At 36.9% G+C, this 19720-nt stretch overlaps 1 protein-coding gene across 2 annotated transcripts in view; it reads left to right on the top strand.

Annotated features, from left to right (window-relative positions):
* The window catches only part of DMD (dystrophin), a 2128065-nt gene that overhangs the window by 754282 nt on the left and 1354063 nt on the right, over positions 1-19720 (top strand). For both annotated transcript variants that reach the window (XM_067723245.1, XM_067723244.1), the window contains exons 27-29: positions 3762-3944; positions 14980-15114; positions 16743-16892. In XM_067723245.1, the coding sequence (XP_067579346.1) occupies positions 3762-3944; positions 14980-15114; positions 16743-16892 (468 nt within the window). The remainder of the gene's footprint in view (positions 1-3761; positions 3945-14979; positions 15115-16742; positions 16893-19720) is intronic.

Raw genomic sequence — 19720 nt, forward strand, 5'->3', positions numbered from 1 at the left:
ATGCTGCATAGCCACTACTTCAGATCCCTAAGGAGATAATCAGCAGTCAGCTTGTGTTCAGCTGTTCTGTGTTTCCTGGTTTCTTTGTTTGGATCTGGCCCTCTCCCCTCATTCCTTGAACACTTTGCTTATCTGGTAACCACTCAGTCAGATCCCTTTTCCTTTTCCAGTACTGGAGAGTAGACTGTCTCAAATTTTTTTAAAAAGTTATACACAATCCCTGAAATGAGTGGCCCAACCAATCAGTTCACACTGATTTGCATGTTTAAATAACAGATTTAGCTACAAAACTGGTGCATATGGGGGTAATATTGAAAAGAGGAAAAGCTCAGGCAGCTTGTGTCCACAACAGCAAAGGGAGTTGGCATTTCTTGTGTTTTCCGTCTGCCAGTCAAGGTAATCTCTTTCAGTCTGTTTCCCTACCTAGAGGGTAGTGATAGTACCTTGTTCAGGCTTCCACCTGTGTTCCTGTTGAGAGCAATTTTTTCTTCATTGTCGGAAGAGACTCATAGACCTACTTCGCCATTTCTCCTTGATTTAGTCAGATAAAAAGTCGAGACTTTCTGTTTCTTTACTTTTCTCTCCTGTGTTTTACTTGAAAATGATAATGCTGCTTTTGACTTCTTTTTTCTCTGTAAACAAAACTTTTCTATTAACATAAAAGAGCCAAGGGGAGTGTTTCATTAGCAACATCTGATTCTTTTGAAGGTCTGAAGTGACTGTATGCTGAAATTTATATTAAACCCTTTAAAAACACTCTGGAATTTCAGTTTTTGATGGTTTTCTTTGTTTCTTTTTAAAATTTTTACAATATGGTAACTCTAGTCCTAGTGTTTACTAGGAATTACATACATGTATTTGCTATTCTCATTCTGGGGGGGGGGGCAGGCTAGAATAATCCCAATGGGGGGAGGATTAGAATCACCTGGAAGACTGAGGTGGCGCCTGAGATTTTTCATTTCTAAAAAGTTTCCAGGTCATGCCAAGGAATAAGTTCCAAGGTGGTTCCAAGGAAGCACATTTTGACAACCACTGGTTCGAGGTATTGGCAACGAAAAGTGTCTGAGCTTATGATGGTTAGCTTCCTAGAAATATATGGAAAAAAAGCCACCACTTCTGATGAGGATTATGTCTAAACTATACCAGTCATTTAGTTTTCTACCTTTCCCTGCAGTGGAGAAATTGGTCATGATCTCCTTTTCTCTTACCATTCTTCTCTGAACCTTTCCCAGTTTCTAAGCCTGATTTTAAAAAAGAATTTATGAACGCCTAAACATCAGGGGGAAATGTTTCTTATTCTGCATTTTTGATCGTTTCATGGGTTGTTTATAATTTGCATAAAATGCAATTTCATTCACTAGATCCACTACATCATGTTCCCTCTTCATCTCACAGAGGATTTGAGATGGCCTTAACAGAAGCTATGTGAAAGAAAAGATGTAACTCCCAGGATGCTTTACTTAAACTCTCTGAACCTTGGTTCTCGGATGTGTAATATAGAGAAAACAAAACTTATTTCACAAGGTTTCGTTAAATATCCAATGAGGTAGTACATACGACATGTCTGTCATAGCACACAGTAGCACATACTAAGTGATTAATGTTTGTCAAAGTTGTTTTTAATGCTAAAATTACACTGGCCAAAATATGGTTTGCATAGAAATAAATCCCATGCTCAGTGTGCCAAAAGACAGATTTATGTAAAAGTTTGAAATAAAATTTCAATCAATTAAAATCAGTGAAGGCAGTCATTTAATAGTCAAAACAACTTGCATTTGCTATCGTATTTTATACTTTTTAAGGCATTATGGGACTAAATCCAAAGGCATAGAGTGATTGTGTTGAAAATTAGAAAGGCATTCTATAGCTGACTTTGCCCATTTACTGCCTATATCCCCTTATTCTCACTACTATACTGCATATAGGCACAACTTCCACCTGCCAGAATCTGCATTTCTTTACCTGACAGCTTTCTGAGGCCACCGAATCCCACTTTTTCCACCTGAGTATGGCTTCACATACTAGGAAATTAACATTCCCCCAACAGGGTTCAACCAATGATGGGAGATGGTGTATAAATACCCCAGTGCCCTCACCCCTGAGTGGGATAAACCTGAGACCTGTGTTTCCCAGAGCTTCTTGGCAGGATTAAACTCCAGTCACCAACAGCAATTGCTGGGTTAATAAGTATACCCTTCTAATCTCCATTCTCTTTCCATTCCCCATCTCCCTACCACTGTTTCCTTCACATCGTGCATAAACTACTTATGCTGGAAAGCTCGTCTCAAGGTCGGCCTTCATAGTAACCCACAGACGAATAGCAACACTCCTGTAGTTGAACAAGTTGAGTTTATTACTTTTGGTAATGAGGGAGAATACACACCATGGGCAACCATGGGTTATACGAGTAAGAGAGTATTCAAACCTGTTGTAGGATGTGGGTTTGTGTTAGATGATTTAAGGGAGGGTTTAAGGGCTTTGCTCTGGATTTCATTTTGACACCTAGTAGGAGTAACTCTGTGATTGGGTATCTTAATACATTTTTCCTGGAAGGAGAGAAGACTAGAGAGAGGCTGAAGATACGTAATAATTGATAAAGAAGCAGCAGTGACTCATTAACAGGATGGGGAAGTGTCTGATATTTTCTGGTTTGGACATCGTTTATGTTTTTGTCTATATTCTTACATGATTATGGAGTGGAATTTCTGTCGTGATCTGCAGTGGTAACAAAGTAGCATGTCTGATATTGATGTTTTGTGAAACAGTTTATCTTCAACACAAGAATACCAAGGCATAGCTGTACTAGGCCAGCCCCCTCATGTCAGGAATTTCTCTTCTCTTTCTCTTACGCATTTTCAGTTACTGAACGCAGCTTTCTTTTAACAAAATATGTTCCAAATATAGCATTAAGAAGACTTATTTCTGTGTTAATTATTCTTTGATTTAAATAATGATATTTGCACTGATTTCAATATTCATCCATCTGAGTAATTTATAAGTGATTTCAATTCTAGACTATGAGATATTTTTGAACCTAGTTAGCATTGAAATATTTGTTTCTTGCTTATTTCACATATGTGTGTGTATATATGTGTGTGTGTGTGTGTGTATGTGTGTTTGTGTGTTCTCCACAAATACACATCCACATACAGACTACTTTTCAAACTATTCTGATTAAAGGTCAGTTACATTCTGATTATAAATTTTTTCCTGCAAGTTTCCAATTGTCACTGAACTCAAATTTTTTTTTAATTTTATTTAATTTATTTATTTTTGGCTGTGTTGGGTCTTCATTGCTGCACGCAGGCTTTCTCTAGTTGCAGCGAGATGGGGGTAGTGGGGACTACTCTTTGTTGTGGTGCGCGGGCTTCTCATTGTGGTGGCTTCTTTTGTTGCAGAGCACGGGCTCTAGGCGCACAGGCTTCAGTAGCTGTGCACAGGCTCAGTAGTTGTGGCGCGCAGGCTCAGTAGTTTTGGCGCATGGGCAGCTTAGTTGCTCCATGACATGTGGGATCTTCCCGGACCAGGGCTCGAACCCATGTCCCCTGCATTGGCAGGTGGATTCTTAACCACTGCACCACCAAGGAAGTCCCATCACTAAACTCAAATTTATGGAAGTGATTGCAGTCAGTAGTGGATTTATTTTTATTAATCTCATTCTAACAGAAATGTTGCAAGGAAGAAAGAATATGATATATAGGAATGCATCTTGAAAGTAAAGTCATTGCCTTGCTATTAAGAGAGCATTGTTTATTTTTCAGAGAGCTAAAGAAGAGGCCCAGCAAAAAGAAGCAAAAGTGAAACTCCTCACTGAGTCTGTAAACAATGTCATAGCTCAAGCTCCAGCTGCAGCACAAGAGGCCTTAAAAAAGGAACTTGACACTCTGACCACCAACTACCAGTGGCTCTGCACCAGGCTGAATGGGAAATGCAAGACTTTGGAAGTCAGTTGCTTTTCTTGATCTTTATCAATTAGTATATGTCAGCTTATGGTTATATGTGAAGCATAGTGATTAAGAACACAAACTCTGGTTTAAGATTACTTAGGCTCAAATTCTTCACTCAGGCACTTACAAGTTTGCAACTGTGGGCCATTTGCTTAACTTCTGTAAACCTATTTCCTATCTATAAAATGGACATAAAAATAATACTGATTTCATAGAGTGAGAAAATTAAATAAGCTATTCTATATAAAGTACTTAGCCTAGCACTCAGTACTTGTAAGCCACTCCCAGTCTGTTGTTGTTGTTATGATTATTATTATTATTATTAGGTCACAAAATCCCATGAATAAGTTTTCTCAAGATTTATAGAAACTGGTCTCTCTTTTTTCATATATTTGAATGTCCATAAAGTCATATAATTATCTTAGCAGGAAGGTATTCTGGGGAGAAAGTATATCTTATTATAATTCTCTTTAACAATTGTGGTGCCCTATAGAGTTCTTTACAAGACATATTGTCTAACTAGCTTTTTTCTGGACATTTTACATTATATTAATTTATTATCATAAGTCCTGCCTTATCTTTCCCATATGCTTTACTCCTTAGGTTATGATACTCTGAATATACTTGATAAGGAATTCAGATACCCCAAGTGATTACCATGTAATTGTAACAAAAGCAAACTGTGATTCTCCATGTGAAAATACTGTTTATTAGCAGTTTGTATCATGTCAAGGACGCCAAAACTTTACCTACTACCAAATGCTGAAGCTGCCAGATACTGCACACCAATTGGGCTTTAAATTCAGCCAACTTCTCCTGCATAAACTGAGTCATCTTTGTGAATATAGTTGATAAAGAATTCAGGTGTCCCATTATTGTTGAAGAACATGATTGTTTAGGGAGCTTTTTATATTAAGTGTTTTATGTTTAGAGGCAGATAAAACTCAGACCAATAGAGTAGACCTTTAAAAAATATTAAAACTGTATCCTTCACCCTGTACCCAAGATTTCCAATATTACAACTCCAAGTTTCTCCATTATCAATTCCAGTTCCTTCTTTATTTATCAGTCCCTGTTCATTTTTTATCCAATTCACTCCTCACACACTTGCCTAGTGCCTTCTGTATTCAAGGAACTATTATAGTTGCTGAGAATATAAAGGAAAATCTCTTCAATTGGTGCTATGTCAGTACTACAGAAAATAAAACAAAGAATGGGAAGAGATGACCCTGAAAGTTTCAAGGAAGTCACAACTGATTCAATATCATGTTATATGAGATAAGGACTTTTTATATCTAAGGAAGTGCTTTCTGATCATATTCAAATAAAACATTTAAATATTGTTTTCTTAGGTTCCTAATTTCTTTACATCATCATTATTCTTTGCTTTCTATTATTCATGTTGTTCACTTAAAAATATGCTACTCTGGAGAAATGTCTATTTAGGTCTTCTGCCCATTTTTGGATTGGATTGTTTGTTCATGTACCACAGTGTTCATTGCAGCTCTATTTACAATAGCCAGGATGTGGAAGCAACCTAAGGGTCCATCGACAGATGAATGGATAAAGAAGATGTGGCACATATATACAATGGAATTTTACTCAGCCATAAAAGAAAGGAAATTGAGTTATTTGTAGTGAGGTGGATGGACCTAGAGTCTGTCATGCAGAGTGGAGTAAGTCAGAAAGAGAAAAACAAATACCATATGCTAACACATATATATGGAATCTAAAAAAAAAAAAAAGGTTCTGAAGAACCTAGGGGCAGGATAGGAATAAAGGCACAGACGTAGAGAATGGACTTGAGGACGCGGGGAGGGGGAAGGATAAGCTGGGACGAAGTGAGAGAGTGGCAGGGACATATATACACTACCAAATGTAAAATAGATAGCTAGTGGGAAGCAGCCGCGTAGCACAGGAGATCAGCTCGATGCATTGTGACCACCTAGAGGGATGGGATTGGGAGGGTGGGAGGGAGACACCAGAGGGATATAGGTATACATAGAGCGGATTCACTTTGTTATACAGCAGAAACTAACACAACACTGTAAAGCAATTATACTCCATTAAAGATGTTAAAAGGAATATGCTACTCCTCCAGAAATCTATTTTGGGGTATGTTTTCCAAAATTAATTAATTTTCATATTAATAACAAAATTTTCAAGATTTTTTATGAATTATCGTTCCATTTCTCATCTGTAATGGCACTTCTAAACTTTCCTCTTCGTGTTAAAGTTATCAAGTTATTTAGTCTCTCTTTATTCCTTCTCCACTGGTTTGGAATATATATGCTATTTATTTTAATGGAACCCTTAATTACCTTAAATACTATCTTGCATACCTTAATCCACAAAGTCCACCAATGATAAATATTTCTGCACACCTAACAATGATATAGCAGAACCACTAGAATCATTTAACTCTGAATTTATTTCCCATCTTCCATATTGTTGTTGCACCCTATTTCTTATCCCCCTAAATTAGTCAGTGCTATTGCCACTGTGTTGTTGAAATTATTATTATTAATATTTATTTAGATTTGCCATCACTATTTTACCAACTTCTGTGATGATTTTTGCTTTTCTGTACCCTTCTTTTGCTTCTGCTCTTTCACTGAGTGTGAATAGCAAGTGCTCTCAGACTTTGTATGACTGAAAATGCCTTTTTTTTTTCGCTCTCAGTGTTGAGGAATGGCCTAGCTGAGCATATAATTATGCTAGGGGAGTTATTTTTTTACAACACTGAAAAATGTTATTCTGTTTTCTTCTGCAATTTCTTGCTGTCAAGAAGTCTGCTGCCAAATTATCGTTTCTTTATAATTTTCTCAGGTACATTTCCATTTTCTCTTTGTCTTTGATGCATTGCAGTTTCAGTCTATCTATGTGTAATTTGCTTTCATTTGTACTTTGTCACCTGGTGTATTAATAAGAACAGAAAGATTCTTTCTTTCTTTGGTGGTCTCCAAAAAACTTTTTTGGAGGTTTTCTTTCTCCTAATCTCTCCATTCCTTCCTAGGGGAACCTTTATTAGATCTATGAAGAATCTCCCCATCCTGTATTCAGATTCTTGGCTTCTCTTTAATATTTTCTATATTTCTATCTCTATCTTTTGGATTCTGGGTAATTTTCTAAAATCCATCTTCCAGTTCTCAAGTTTTCTCTTCACCTGCCTAGTGCATAATTTATTCTTTGATATATAAATACATTCATCTCTGCATTCACATCTATCTATATGTGTGTGTGTTTGTATTTTTTCAAAGGCTGTATTTTCCATTTCTCAATGTTTTACTTAGTTGTTTTGCAAATTTGTCTCTTTTGCATAATCTTCTGCTTTTGTGTAATTCTGTTTTTTCCTTTAAACAATTTAAACTTATGTAATATAGTTGGTTGAGAAATCTCAACTTAATGAGTAATAGCATGAAACAGTTTTGGTTTTCCAGTAACTAAGACCAACCAGGTTAAACTCCATTTTCTGCCTATAGTTGGCTTTTTAATCAGTATTTCAGTCTGATCCTCTAAGTTTTCATTTACTTTTAGTTATTAAAAGTCTCATAAATTTTTTGTTTTTATTTTTTTAATTTTATTTTTGGCTGCGTCCGGTATTTGTTTTTCTCTTTTTGGCTGTGTTTGGTCTTCATTGCTGCGCTCGGACTTTCTTTAGTTGCAGCGAGTGGGGGCTACTCTTCGTTACAGTGCATGGGTTTCTCATTGCGGTGGCTTCTCTTGTTGCGGAGCATGGGCTCTAGGCATGCAGGCTCAGTAGTTGTGGTGCACGGGCTTCATTGCTCCGCAGCATGTGGGATCTTCCTGGACCAGGGCTCGAACCCGTCTCTCCTGCATTGGCAGGCGGATTCTTAACCACTGTGCCACCAAGGAAGCCCTAAAAGCCTCATATAAATTTTGATCTCATACTTTATTAAAATCTTCCGCCAGCTTAATCTTGTGGGTTCAGTAATTTATACAGATTTGGGAGTGAGAAAAAAAGATCTTACAGTCCTCTTCTCTCAATTTCTGGATAGTAATCTTCTAATTTTAGTATATGGGAGGATAAGGAAGGAAAAATACTCTTCATCTGATGTTCTTTCTTTGGCTGGCTGCAGTTGCTATTAACTGTTTTGTTAATACCCACACACATCTGTGATGATGAGTCTGTTATCACCAGACTCTATAGGTTATCACTACTGATCTGGCTTGTTCTCTATAGGTTTGTTGTGGTCTGATGGAGAGCCCAGTTGGCCTTGTTCACATGGACTTTGAACCCTAGAAAAGATTTCCTAAGCATACATGATAACAGAGTATTCAACAAGAATTTCAGGCTGACTCTTGCCAATAGCCTTATACCACGTTGAAAATTAAACCTTTTTGTCTTACCCACTATATCTCAAATCAGCCTGTGGGCGCTGGCAGATCCCATATTACGTAACTCTTAGGAATGAGAAACGTGAAATAGTTGTCCTTGATCCCTCTTTGGCCATACCAGCATCTCAGTAGGGAATGCATGTCAACCATTCCTTTCTGAATATACCCACCCACTTGAAGAGCATTGCTCTTTTAGATCCTGTAAAGAAAAGGGACCAAGGGACCAGATGAGTTTCCCCTAAACACCCTCATAAAAAGGTAAGAAAAAAGGATTGCCTAACTTTTCAAATTCTCCTCTCTTCATGTTCCCCCAGTGCCCTCCCCATTAGCCATCTCTCTTTAGATGAGGGCTTGTAGAAACATCTAGCAGAAGTTTTAACAACACGGAATATAGGGAACTTAGCCATTTTATTTCTTAAGTATGAATTCTGGTTGTTAGTCTCAAGAAAAGTAGATCCTACTGGCAACTTTTATCACCAGGCTCAACTTATTTATTATAAAATTTTTAAAACAATGTTCTGTTATCTCTGATCACAATGTATGGATTCTACCATTTGTTACAACTGTTGACTCCCTCTAATGGTAGTGAATTTTGTCACACGCTTGTAATTTTTTTGTTTGTGAGCTCATCTGTAGTAGGAATTATATTTTACTGGAAATCCCTTCTGTGCTAGGCTATTGGAGGGTCCTTATGAGTCTTTTCTATTTGTCCCTACCAGAGTCTGAGAGATGTTATGTTCTATCCTCATGTGACATAAACTTAGGTTTCACTTCCTTACCGGTGGATCCTTATCTTCCAACCAAAATCCAAAGGATCCTCAGCTTTCTTGCTAATTCCTTATACTCCAGTGGATGGGGATTTTATAGTTCTTGTTTCCAGGAGAGGTGACACTCAGCTTTACGCTTTTCCATCTCCCTGGAATGCATGAGACCAATGCCTCTTTTCCCATCCCAAATTAGTTTTGAATACCCCAGCTTTTATGTTCTGATATGCCAATATTTTGTTAAGCTTGGTTTCCCAACCTTTAGTGCACTTAACTTCCCCTTTTATTTCTGCCACCTGAGGATTTTTCATACTTGTTTCATAAATCAGCTGTAAATTGAAAAGGTTTTTTTAAAATATTTTATCTAGCATTTTAATATGACTGGATCAGGTTGGGGGGAGGGTTTACCACATCAGCTCCATTTTGAATGGAAGTTTCCTTTTTCATTTGTACTTTCTTCAAAGTCACTTTGAATTTGGTGATTTCAAGGTAATTTTAAGTTCCAAACTGTTAACAGTTATTCTAAGTGGCTTTTAGCTCCAATTCAGGCTGTAAGACTATATTTTATTTTGCAAAGGTGACCTGTAAAGCCAGTACATTCAGCCTCTCCAGCTGTGTCCTTCAGATGCATTGAGGACACAAGAGGCCATCCATCCTGATGGTTAAATCAGCAAGGTAGTTCATTATCTCAATCTGCACCAAAGTTAATAAGACACATTACCAATCGCATCTCCTTATCTTCAAAGCTCTAAAGTACCCTCGGGTATTAGATGGGATATTTATATTTTCCCACTGGGATCTTTGCCCAGAAGGAAGACAGCCTGTAGTCCAGCAGGAGCTGGAAATGACCCAGATTTAAGATTTCTATCACTTTTTAAAGCAAAATACTTAATTTCACTTTCTGTAATAAACTGTACATAAAATACTAAGCAAGAATTGGTAGGCTAGCAAGGCAGGTTAGACTGATACTTTTCATCAGTTAGAGAGAGAATGTTCTCCATCATTTGCAAGGGCTATGAGCAAAGGTGAAAATATGGGGAATCTGATAGAATTTTTAGAATTTTTAGTTTCTCCTAAAATAAAACTTCCTTCCTAGGCTTCATTTTTGGTTGTGGGGGAGGGATTGCAGGTGGTAGTGATTGCACTGCTATATCTATAAATTTGCCCAATATTTCCAATCTGTAAGCTAATAGAAAATGACTCTTTTAATATTCTTATCCTCTAATGCATCTTCCTACTTTTTCCCAGCAGACATAACCCTAATCCAGAAAATTGTCTTTATTATTTCTCTGCTTAAAAAAAAAATATCATACACATGTGGATGCCTAAACAATATACTGCTTAACTTTGCTTGTTTTGAGGGTTGTAGAAAGTGGTAACCTATAATATATTGTTTTCTGGGGCTAGCTCTTTTTGTTCAGCATTTTTGTGTCTGGGCCTCATCCATATGGCTCTCTTTGGTGAAGTTTTCATTTTTGCTTCTGTATTCTCTGTGTAAATATGATACAGTGTATTTGTACATTTTCTTGCCACTGGACATTAAGGTTCATTTCCTTCTTTTTTTATTTTGGTTATTACAAAAAGTACTGAAATGAACATTCTTGTAACTCTCTTTGTTGTCCATCCAAACCAGTTTCTCTGAGGATGTGTATGGAAAAGTGGAGTTGCTGGGTTGTTAGGTATGTGAATATTCACCTTACTGGGAATGACATTGTTTTCCAAAATGATCATTCTAATATACACACCTATCAGCAATAAATACAAATTTGTGTTAATGTGTATCTTCTCTCACACTTGGAATTGTCAAACTTCTCATTTGTGTCAGCCAACGTGTTAAATATCTCACTGTAATCCTGACATACATTCTCCTGGTTACTAATGAGTCTGAACATATTTGTGAATGTTTATCACATGTATCTTTTTCTTTCAAATACTGGTTCAGGATTTTGTTTCATTTTTCTATTAGGTTATATGTTCATCTTTTAACTGATTCAGTGTGCCTTTCATATTCATCTATTTCCAGTTTTGCAGTTGTTTTCTTCAAGTTTGAGGCTGTTTTTCAATTTCTTGTGTTCTTTGATGAGTAGGTTTTAATTCTCATGTAATTAAATTTATTTATCTCTTTCTTATGGTCAGTTTTTACGAAATGTCTTATTTTAGATATTCTTCCCCATCCCAAGGTCAAAAAAAGTCTCTTCTATATTCTTCTGGTAGCAGTCTTAAAATTTTGCTTTTTCATATATGAGTACTTTTGAATATTAATTAGTTTTTACAGTGTATATCAAAAGCCATTGAAAAATAAAAATATCTTCAAAATAGTTCATATTCATATTTCTAATAACATACCACAAGGAAATAATTTAAAATATGGAAAAATTCATATTCATGATGATGGTCACCAGAAAGATATAATAGCAAACAAAACTAAGGAAACCAAACTACAGCTACTTAAATGAAACCTTAGATTTTTATTAAAAAATATACCTAACAATATACAAAAAAATATAGGATATAATGTTTATTAAAAAGAGCTATAGTTAAATCCATACTATACTTTTAACTATCTAGTTATTTATATATGATAAAATTTAGAGGAGGTCCCAGAAAGTGGTAATAGTTGATGTGTTGGGATGTTAGGTTTATACGTGCAGTTTTATATATGCTTTTATTTTTTCTATTTCCCACACTGTAATGTGTTTTTTTTTGTTTGTTTTTACATCTTTATTGGAGTATAATTGCTTTACAATGGTGTGTTAGTTTCTGCTTTATAGCAAAGTGAATCAGTTATACATATACATATGTTCCCATATCTCTTCCCTCTTGCATCTCCCTCCCTGCCACCCCCCCATCCCACCCCTCTAGGTGGTCACAAAGCACCGAGCTGATCTCCCTGTGCTCTGCGGCTGCTTCCCACTAGCTATCTATTTTACATTTGGTAGTGTATATATGTCCATGCCACTCTCTTGCTGTGTCCCAGCTTACCCTTCCCCCTCCCCATATCCTCAAGTCCATTCTCTAGTAGGTCTGTGTCTTTATTCCTGTCTTACCCCTAGGTTCTTCATGACATTTTTTCCCCTTAAATTCCATATATATGTGTTAGCATACGGTATTTGTCTTTCTCTTTCTGACTTACTTCACTCTATATGACAGACTCTAGGTCCATCAACCTGATTACAAACAGCTCAATTTCGTTTCTTTTTATGGCTGAGTAATATTCCATTGTATATATGTGCCACATCTTCTTTATCCATTCATCCGATGATGGACACTTAGGTTGTTTCCATCTCCGGGCTATTGTAAATAGAGCTGCAGTGAACATTTTGGTACATGACTTTTTTGAATTTTGGTTTTCTCAGGGTATATGCCCAGTAGTGGGATTGCTGGGTCATATGGTAGTTCTATTTGTAGTTTTTTAAGGAACCTCCATACTGTTCTCCATAAGGCTGTACCAATTCTCATTCCCAGCAGCAGTGCAAGAATGTTCCCTTTTCTCCACACCCTCCGCAGCATTTTTTGTTTCTAGATTTTTTGATGATGGCCATTTGGACTGGTGTGAGATGACATCTCATTGTAGTTTTGATTTGCATTTCTCTAATGATTAATGATGTTGAGCATTGTTTCATGTGTTTGTTGGCAGTCTGTATATCTTCTTTGGAGAAATGTCTGTTTAGGACTTCGGCCTATTTTTGGATTGGATTGTTTGTTCTTTTGTTATTGAGCTGCATGAGCTGCTTATAAATTTTGTAGATTAATCCTTTGTCAGTTGCTTCATTTGCAAATATTTTCTCCCATTCTGAGGGTTGTCTTTTGGTCTTGTTTATGGTTTCCTTTGCTGTGCAAAAGCTTTGAAGTTTCATTAGGTCCCATTTGTTTATTTTTGTTTTTATTTCCATTTCTCTAGGAGGTGGGTCAAAAAGGATCTTGCTGTGATTTATGTCATAGAGTGTTCTACCTATGTTTTCCTCTAAGAGTTTGATAGTTTCTGGCCTTACATTTAGGTCTTTAATTCATCTTGAGCTTATTTTTGTGTATGGTGTTAGGGCGTGATCTAATCTCATACTTTTACATGTACCTGTCCAGTTTTCCCAGCACCACTTACTGAAGAGGCTGGCCTCTCTCCACTGTACATTCCTGCCTCCTTTATCAAAGATAAGGTGACCATATGTGCGTGGGTTTATCTCTGGGCTTTCTATCCTGTTCCATTGATCTATCTTTCTGTTTTTGTTCCAGTACCATACTATCTTGATTACTATAGCTTTGTAGTATAGTCTGAAGTCAGGGAGCCTGATTCCTCCAGCTCCGTTCTTCGTTCCCAAGATTGCTTTGGCTATTCGGGGTCTTTTGTGTTTCCATACAAATTGTGAAATTTTTTGTTCTAGTTCTCTGAAAAATGCCAGTGGTAGTTTCATAGGGATTGCATTGAATCTGTAGATTGCTTTGGGTAGTAGAGTCCTTTTCACAATGTTGATTCTTCCAATCCAAGAACATGGTATATCTCTCTATCTATTTGTATCATCTTTAATTTCTTTCATCAGTGTCTTATAATTTTCTGCATACAGGTCTTTTGTCTCCTTAGGTAGGTTTATTCCTAGATATTTTATTCTTTTTGTTGTAGTGGTAAATGGGAGTGTTTTCTTGATTTCACTTTCAGATTTTTCATCATTAATGTATAGGAATGCAAGAGATTTCTGTGCATTAATTTTGTATCCTGCTACTTTACCAAATTCATTGATTAGCTCTAGTAGATTTCTGGTAGCATCTTTAGGATTCTCTATGTATAGTATCATGTAATCTGCAAACAGTGACACCTTACTTATTCTTTTCCAACTTGGATTCCTTTTTTTTGTTTTTTGTTTTTTTGCGGTACGCGGGCCTCTCAACTGCTGTGGCCTCTCCCGTTGCGGAGCAACAGGCTCCGGACGCGCAGGCCCATCGGCCATGGCTCATGGGCATAGCCACTCCGCAGCATGTGAGATCTTCCCGGACCGGGGCACGAACCCGTGTCCCCTGCATCGGCAGGTGGACTCTCAACCACTGCGGCACCAGGGAAGCCCTTGGATTCCTTTTATTTCCTTTTCTTCTCTGATTGCTGTGGCTAAAACTTCAAAACCTATGTTGAATCAGAGTGGTGAGAGTGGGCAACCTTGTCTTGTTCCTGATCTTAGTGGAAATGCTTTCAGTTTTTCACCATTGAGGACGATGTTGGCTGTGGGTTTGTCATATATGGCCTTTATTATGTTGAGGAAAGTTCCCTCTATGCCTACTTTCTGCAGGGCTTTTATCGTAAATGGGTGTTGATTTTTTTCAAAAGCTTTCTCTGCATCTCTTGAGATGATCATATGGTTTTTCTCCTTCAGTTTGTTAATGTGGTGTATCACGTTGATTGATTTGCATATATTGAAGAATCATTGAATTCCTGGAATAAACCCCACTTGATCATGGTGTATGATCCTTTTAATGTGCTGTTGGATTCTGTTTGCTAGTATTTTGTGGAGGATTTTTGCATCTATGTTCATCAGTGATATTGGCCTGTAGTTTTCTTTCTTGGTGACATCCTTTTGGTATCAAGGTGATGGTGGCCTCACAGAATGAGTTTGGGAGTGTTCCTCCCTCTGCTATATTTTGGAAGAGTTTGAGAAGGACCAGACTGTAATGTTGATGAATTATTTTTTATTTAAAAAAGTAAATGACTGAGTCTTGAATTTATTCATGTAATAAAATATTTTGTTAATGATTTGTAATTATGGACATATTAGATGCTCAAAATGACTAGTTGCATTTTCAATGATCTACAAAGAAAAGGTAAAAAATATGTTTTATTTTTAGAAGTTTTAAAAATGGAAATGGCAAAATCGCACACTCACTGTTCTATCAAAATATTTCATTTGTGATATACATTTCTTTCACAGGAAGTTTGGGCATGTTGGCATGAGTTATTGTCATACTTGGAGAAGGCAAACAAGTGGCTAAATGAAGTAGAATTTAAACTTAAGGCCACTGAAAATATTCCTGGTGGAGCTGAGGAAATCTCTGAGGTGCTAGATGTAAGTTGTGAATTAATATAATTGTGATAATTTATATGCATTATTGAAAGATGTCAAGAATCAAATAGAAAATAAATTCAAAGAAAACCAGGCAGAGTGTATAGTTGCTATTCCTTCCCCAGCACCAGCACTTGGGATGAAACCTTTGATTCCTCTCTGAACCTTCCAGTGTTAAGATTTTAAAGAGAATTTAAATAACCTCTTAGAGAGGACATATGCCTTTTGCTATATCACTATGTTCTATGTTTACATTTTTCTTTACCTGCTTAAATCTACTACAGACCTGCAAAGACAGTTTGAATGCACAGTTTTGCTCCATTGGAGTAGAGATAAACAGGATGATAATGTAAAACATTATTTCCAGTTTAAAGGCTACCTTCACTGAGTTGGAACATATTTTTAATTATTTAAAATCATAAATTTATACCTTACAGAATGTTTCAAAGTATTAAATAGGCATGCTTTGATATTGGAAATGTATCTTTAAAATGTTCATACATTTTAGTACATAGAGAATTTTAGTACATTTTCAAGTTTTATTTTGGAGATATTTAAAAAGTAAAATTTGAAGGAGTTTGCATGTATAAGCTTTGATTTATGTGAATTTCTGACAATCATTTATGTCCTATGCATTTTATTGTACTTTTGGATAATCCTTTATATGTAATGAATATGTAGTTTTAGCCTATGTATTGTGTGTAGAGCCACTTGTAGTGCAGCCCCTTTGTAAATCTGCTAAAATAAGGTACATAAATTAATCACAATGTGAAGAAAATGTGAAATATTTTTGAGTGAATAGAATTGGAATCCTGGGACATTGCAGCAGAAACCTGGGCATGATTATATCCAACTTCCTTACTTTTGCAAGAGAATTGTAAAACTTGAAGAGGTATCAAAGAACAATGAGAGAGGCCTCAAGTAGACTATAATTATGTCCCTGTCCTATTCAGAGATGTTCAGTGACCAAACATTCGTTGTGAACTAACAGTGTGAAGCATCTTCCAAAAAAGATGAAACAAACTTGCAAAGTTATACCGCATGAGTAAAAGGGTCATGGCCAGAACAAAGGATGTGATCATGCACTTATCCTACTAAATGAACAGATTGAAGGACCTCATCCTTGTTTTTATTGTCTCCCAGTCCAAATATGGCTACTTTACCTGTAAGCCGTATATGTGTGAAAAAGTGTGAAGGCCAGAGGGATTTCTTCTAAAGTATTGTGACTTTTTTTTTTCATGTGAGAAGGGAAACTCTGCTCTTGAATTTCTACCTGTGTACATTGTCAGAATCATGTCACTTGGCCATCACTAGCTATAAGAGAAGTTGGGAAATTGAGTGTCTTACCTTCCAGGTTTTATAGTAGAGAGCCTCAGAGAAGAAGGTGGCCGTGAATCATTTTTTATGTACCCCATTCCATAGTCCTGCCACAAGCCCATGAAGATTGACATGGAGCAACATCATAGTTTTGAAATAACAATGATCTTTCATGTTTTGTTATCCCAATTAAATATTGCTTTAAGTTGCTTATAACTTAATTATATGTGAATCAGAAGATACTGAGCATTTTGGGTTAGTTCAATGGATTTAGAAAAAGAAGTGAAATAGTAATTATTGCAAATGTATTTCAGTCACTTGAAAATTTGATGCAACATTCAGAGGATAACCCAAATCAGATTCGCATATTGGCACAGACCCTAACAGATGGCGGAGTCATGGATGAACTGATCAATGAGGAACTCGAGACATTTAATTCTCGTTGGAGAGAACTACATGAAGAGGTATGACAAGAAGAGTGAAAAAATCTCTTTAAACTAATTTGCATGAAGACTAGCAAATACCTTTATGCCTCTCAGTCAAAATGAGGAATAATTTAAATATTAGCTCAGCTTCCAGGTTGTAGAAACTTTCAAGTTCTAGACATGGATGAAATATTTATATGTGTATCATATCATTTTTATCTTACTAAAACTTTATAAAGTATGGGTTTTAATAGGAAACCTGAGACAGACCAAGTACAGTAACTCGCTCAAATCTTCACATGATTAAATAGTTAATCTGGTGTTCAAAATAGGATCTTATCTGACCACAGTTCTTTTCCATATGCAAGATTAACTAATATGTGTAGGTATCGTCACCTCTCTCTCTCTCTTTCTCTGTTCAAACATGTACACACATGTTTGTTATGGTCATATATAATCTGTTAATAATACATGTGATTTTATTAGTGCCCAAGATATTGGATATTGTTTATTGTTCCCAAATAATATGAGTTTGTATTTATATATAACAGAGGGGTTTTCATATTTAAAAATTAATACATATGGTGTGAATTTTTCAAATCAAAATCGAAAAAAATAACATATTTTTATGAATCCAACAATATTTTGCATACAGTCTCCTAAATCAAGAATGGATTATTTGTCAAGAAGGAAAAAAAAATTCATAATGAGGTTTACTTTCGTATCTGATTGCTAAGTGCATCTATAACATGTGAGACACTGAAGGTTTGGTAATAAGTCAGAAAAAGTATCTGTACTTCACTACTTATAGTCATTGATTAATTAAGCAAAAAATTATTCATTTCTTAGTGTGTTCCAGGACATGAAAACAAATAATATCCTTATAAGATGCAAAATGTTGGGTTAAAAGTTACGACAGAGGATTAGAGAACATAGAAAAGGACACAGACTTGTGTGGGTCAGCAGTGAAAGGTATTTGGGGTAACTTTCCTAGAGAAGATTTGTTGTAAACTACATTTTTAAATTAGAATAGGAGACAGCCAAATGGGCAAGAGTAAGAGGGTGATTCCAGGCAGGCAGCCACCAGCAGCTACAGAAAATTGGAAGTATTTGGTTTTGCTAAAACACAGAATGCAAATGGGAGTCTGGTTGAAGGTGAGCCTGAACAAATAAGCATGAGTGAGATTGCTAAGGGAGATCTATGCTTCACAAAAAGCCTGCTGTAGAGCCATGCACTTAGGGAACCACTGAAGGGTTTAACTTATAAGGGGGAAGGAGAAGAGAGGTGCCACCATCTGATTACGTTACCTCTGTGGAGACTGGACAGTAGGGTGGGGGGTCTAAGAGACAGGGAGACTGAAGGCAATGAGACCAAGTAAGAAGCGATACTTTCAGCTCAGTTGAAGGCAAGGCCGTTGGTGATAGATACAGAGCAAATGCAAAATTCAGAAGAGTATCTGGGTTTCTGACTCAGGTGACTGAGTATCAGATATTTTTCAGAAACAACTTTGAGAAAGTAAGAAAAAACAAGTTTGGAGGTGAAAGATCACATGTCATTTTTTACCCCCATTGAGCCAGACATGTCTAAGTTTGATATTAATCAAAAACAACCCGAGTGAAGGAAGGACAAGTGAGTGCATGGGGAGAATGGAGAATGAAATGTTGGAAGTCTGATAAAGGATGCTTTTATGAGTGAGTTTCCATTGGGAGTTACTGAGCTCAGTCCCACTGGGAGCTTTAAAGAAATCAGGTAGAACACCAGTGTCATAGAGCTCACTTAGAATTGTCCCGCTGGGCTAATGGAAGCTGGAACATTTGTCCACCAATTTTCCTCCCTTTGTGTTTGAGGATTGCCCTTGGGTGCATAAAATCCCAGTACTTCTGGGCGTCCTAGAGCAGTAAAATTGAGAAATGTGGGGGCTTAAGGTGGGAATCTAGCAGTGCGTGCACATACTGGCCACCAAAGCTTCAAGTGAACTTAGAGGTTCTGAGGCTAAGAGGTTATGTGGCTGGGCAGCAACAGGATCTGCTGCAGTACTTACGGAGAACCCAGGTGGAGATATTCCCTAATCCAGTAAGAGAGAGTTACACAGCCCTAAAGTTAAAGAGAGTGATTCAGACTAGTTACACAGATGGGGAATTTGTCAGGCTACGTGCTAATTAAAACTGCAGAGTTCCTGAGGTCATCCCAAATAAGCCAAAAGAAAAAGAATCAGACAGAATTTCAGAGTTATACCCCATATCAAGTTTTTGGCTGAGGAAACAGTGTCTACAAAGGAGATGAGAAGAAATGATCAGAGGTAAGAGGAGACGCAAGTTAAAACCGGGGTGCTTAGCAGGTAGCAGTTTATAAAGAGGAGTCATGAAAAACTGTCAAGTATGGGTGGAGAAGCCCAGTAAGATGAAGACAGAATTGGGCAAAAAGGATGTCACTTGTGACCTTTCCTAGAGCAGTTTTGATGGAGTTTTCCTGAGGATAGAGAGACTCTGGTGACAGTGCGATACAGAAGATATTAGAGAAAAGGACGGGGAAGGCAAGTGTGCACGATCCTTTTGAGGAGCTTGGCTGTGAAGGCAAAGAAAGGTCCTAAGGAGGGATGGTAGCTATGACGGTATGCAGGGAACCTTTTGTTATTTACATGGGGGAGAAGTTTGATCATGTTTATACACTGGAAAGAAAGAAGTCCTGATTAGCAGAGACTCCAGACAATCCTTAATCCTGCACTACCTTTGTTTAGTAGTCTAATCATACTTTCTCCATATCAATATAAGGGACTACGGACTGGAAATAGGCGATTCTAAACAGTCCTTTAGCCCTTGACCCTATCACCCTGTTACTGGACGTGGGCAGAAGTAGGTATTCCGAG

Source organism: Pseudorca crassidens, chromosome X (assembly GCF_039906515.1).
Source record: "Pseudorca crassidens isolate mPseCra1 chromosome X, mPseCra1.hap1, whole genome shotgun sequence".
In the NCBI taxonomy this organism is placed as follows: Eukaryota; Metazoa; Chordata; class Mammalia; order Artiodactyla; family Delphinidae; genus Pseudorca; species Pseudorca crassidens.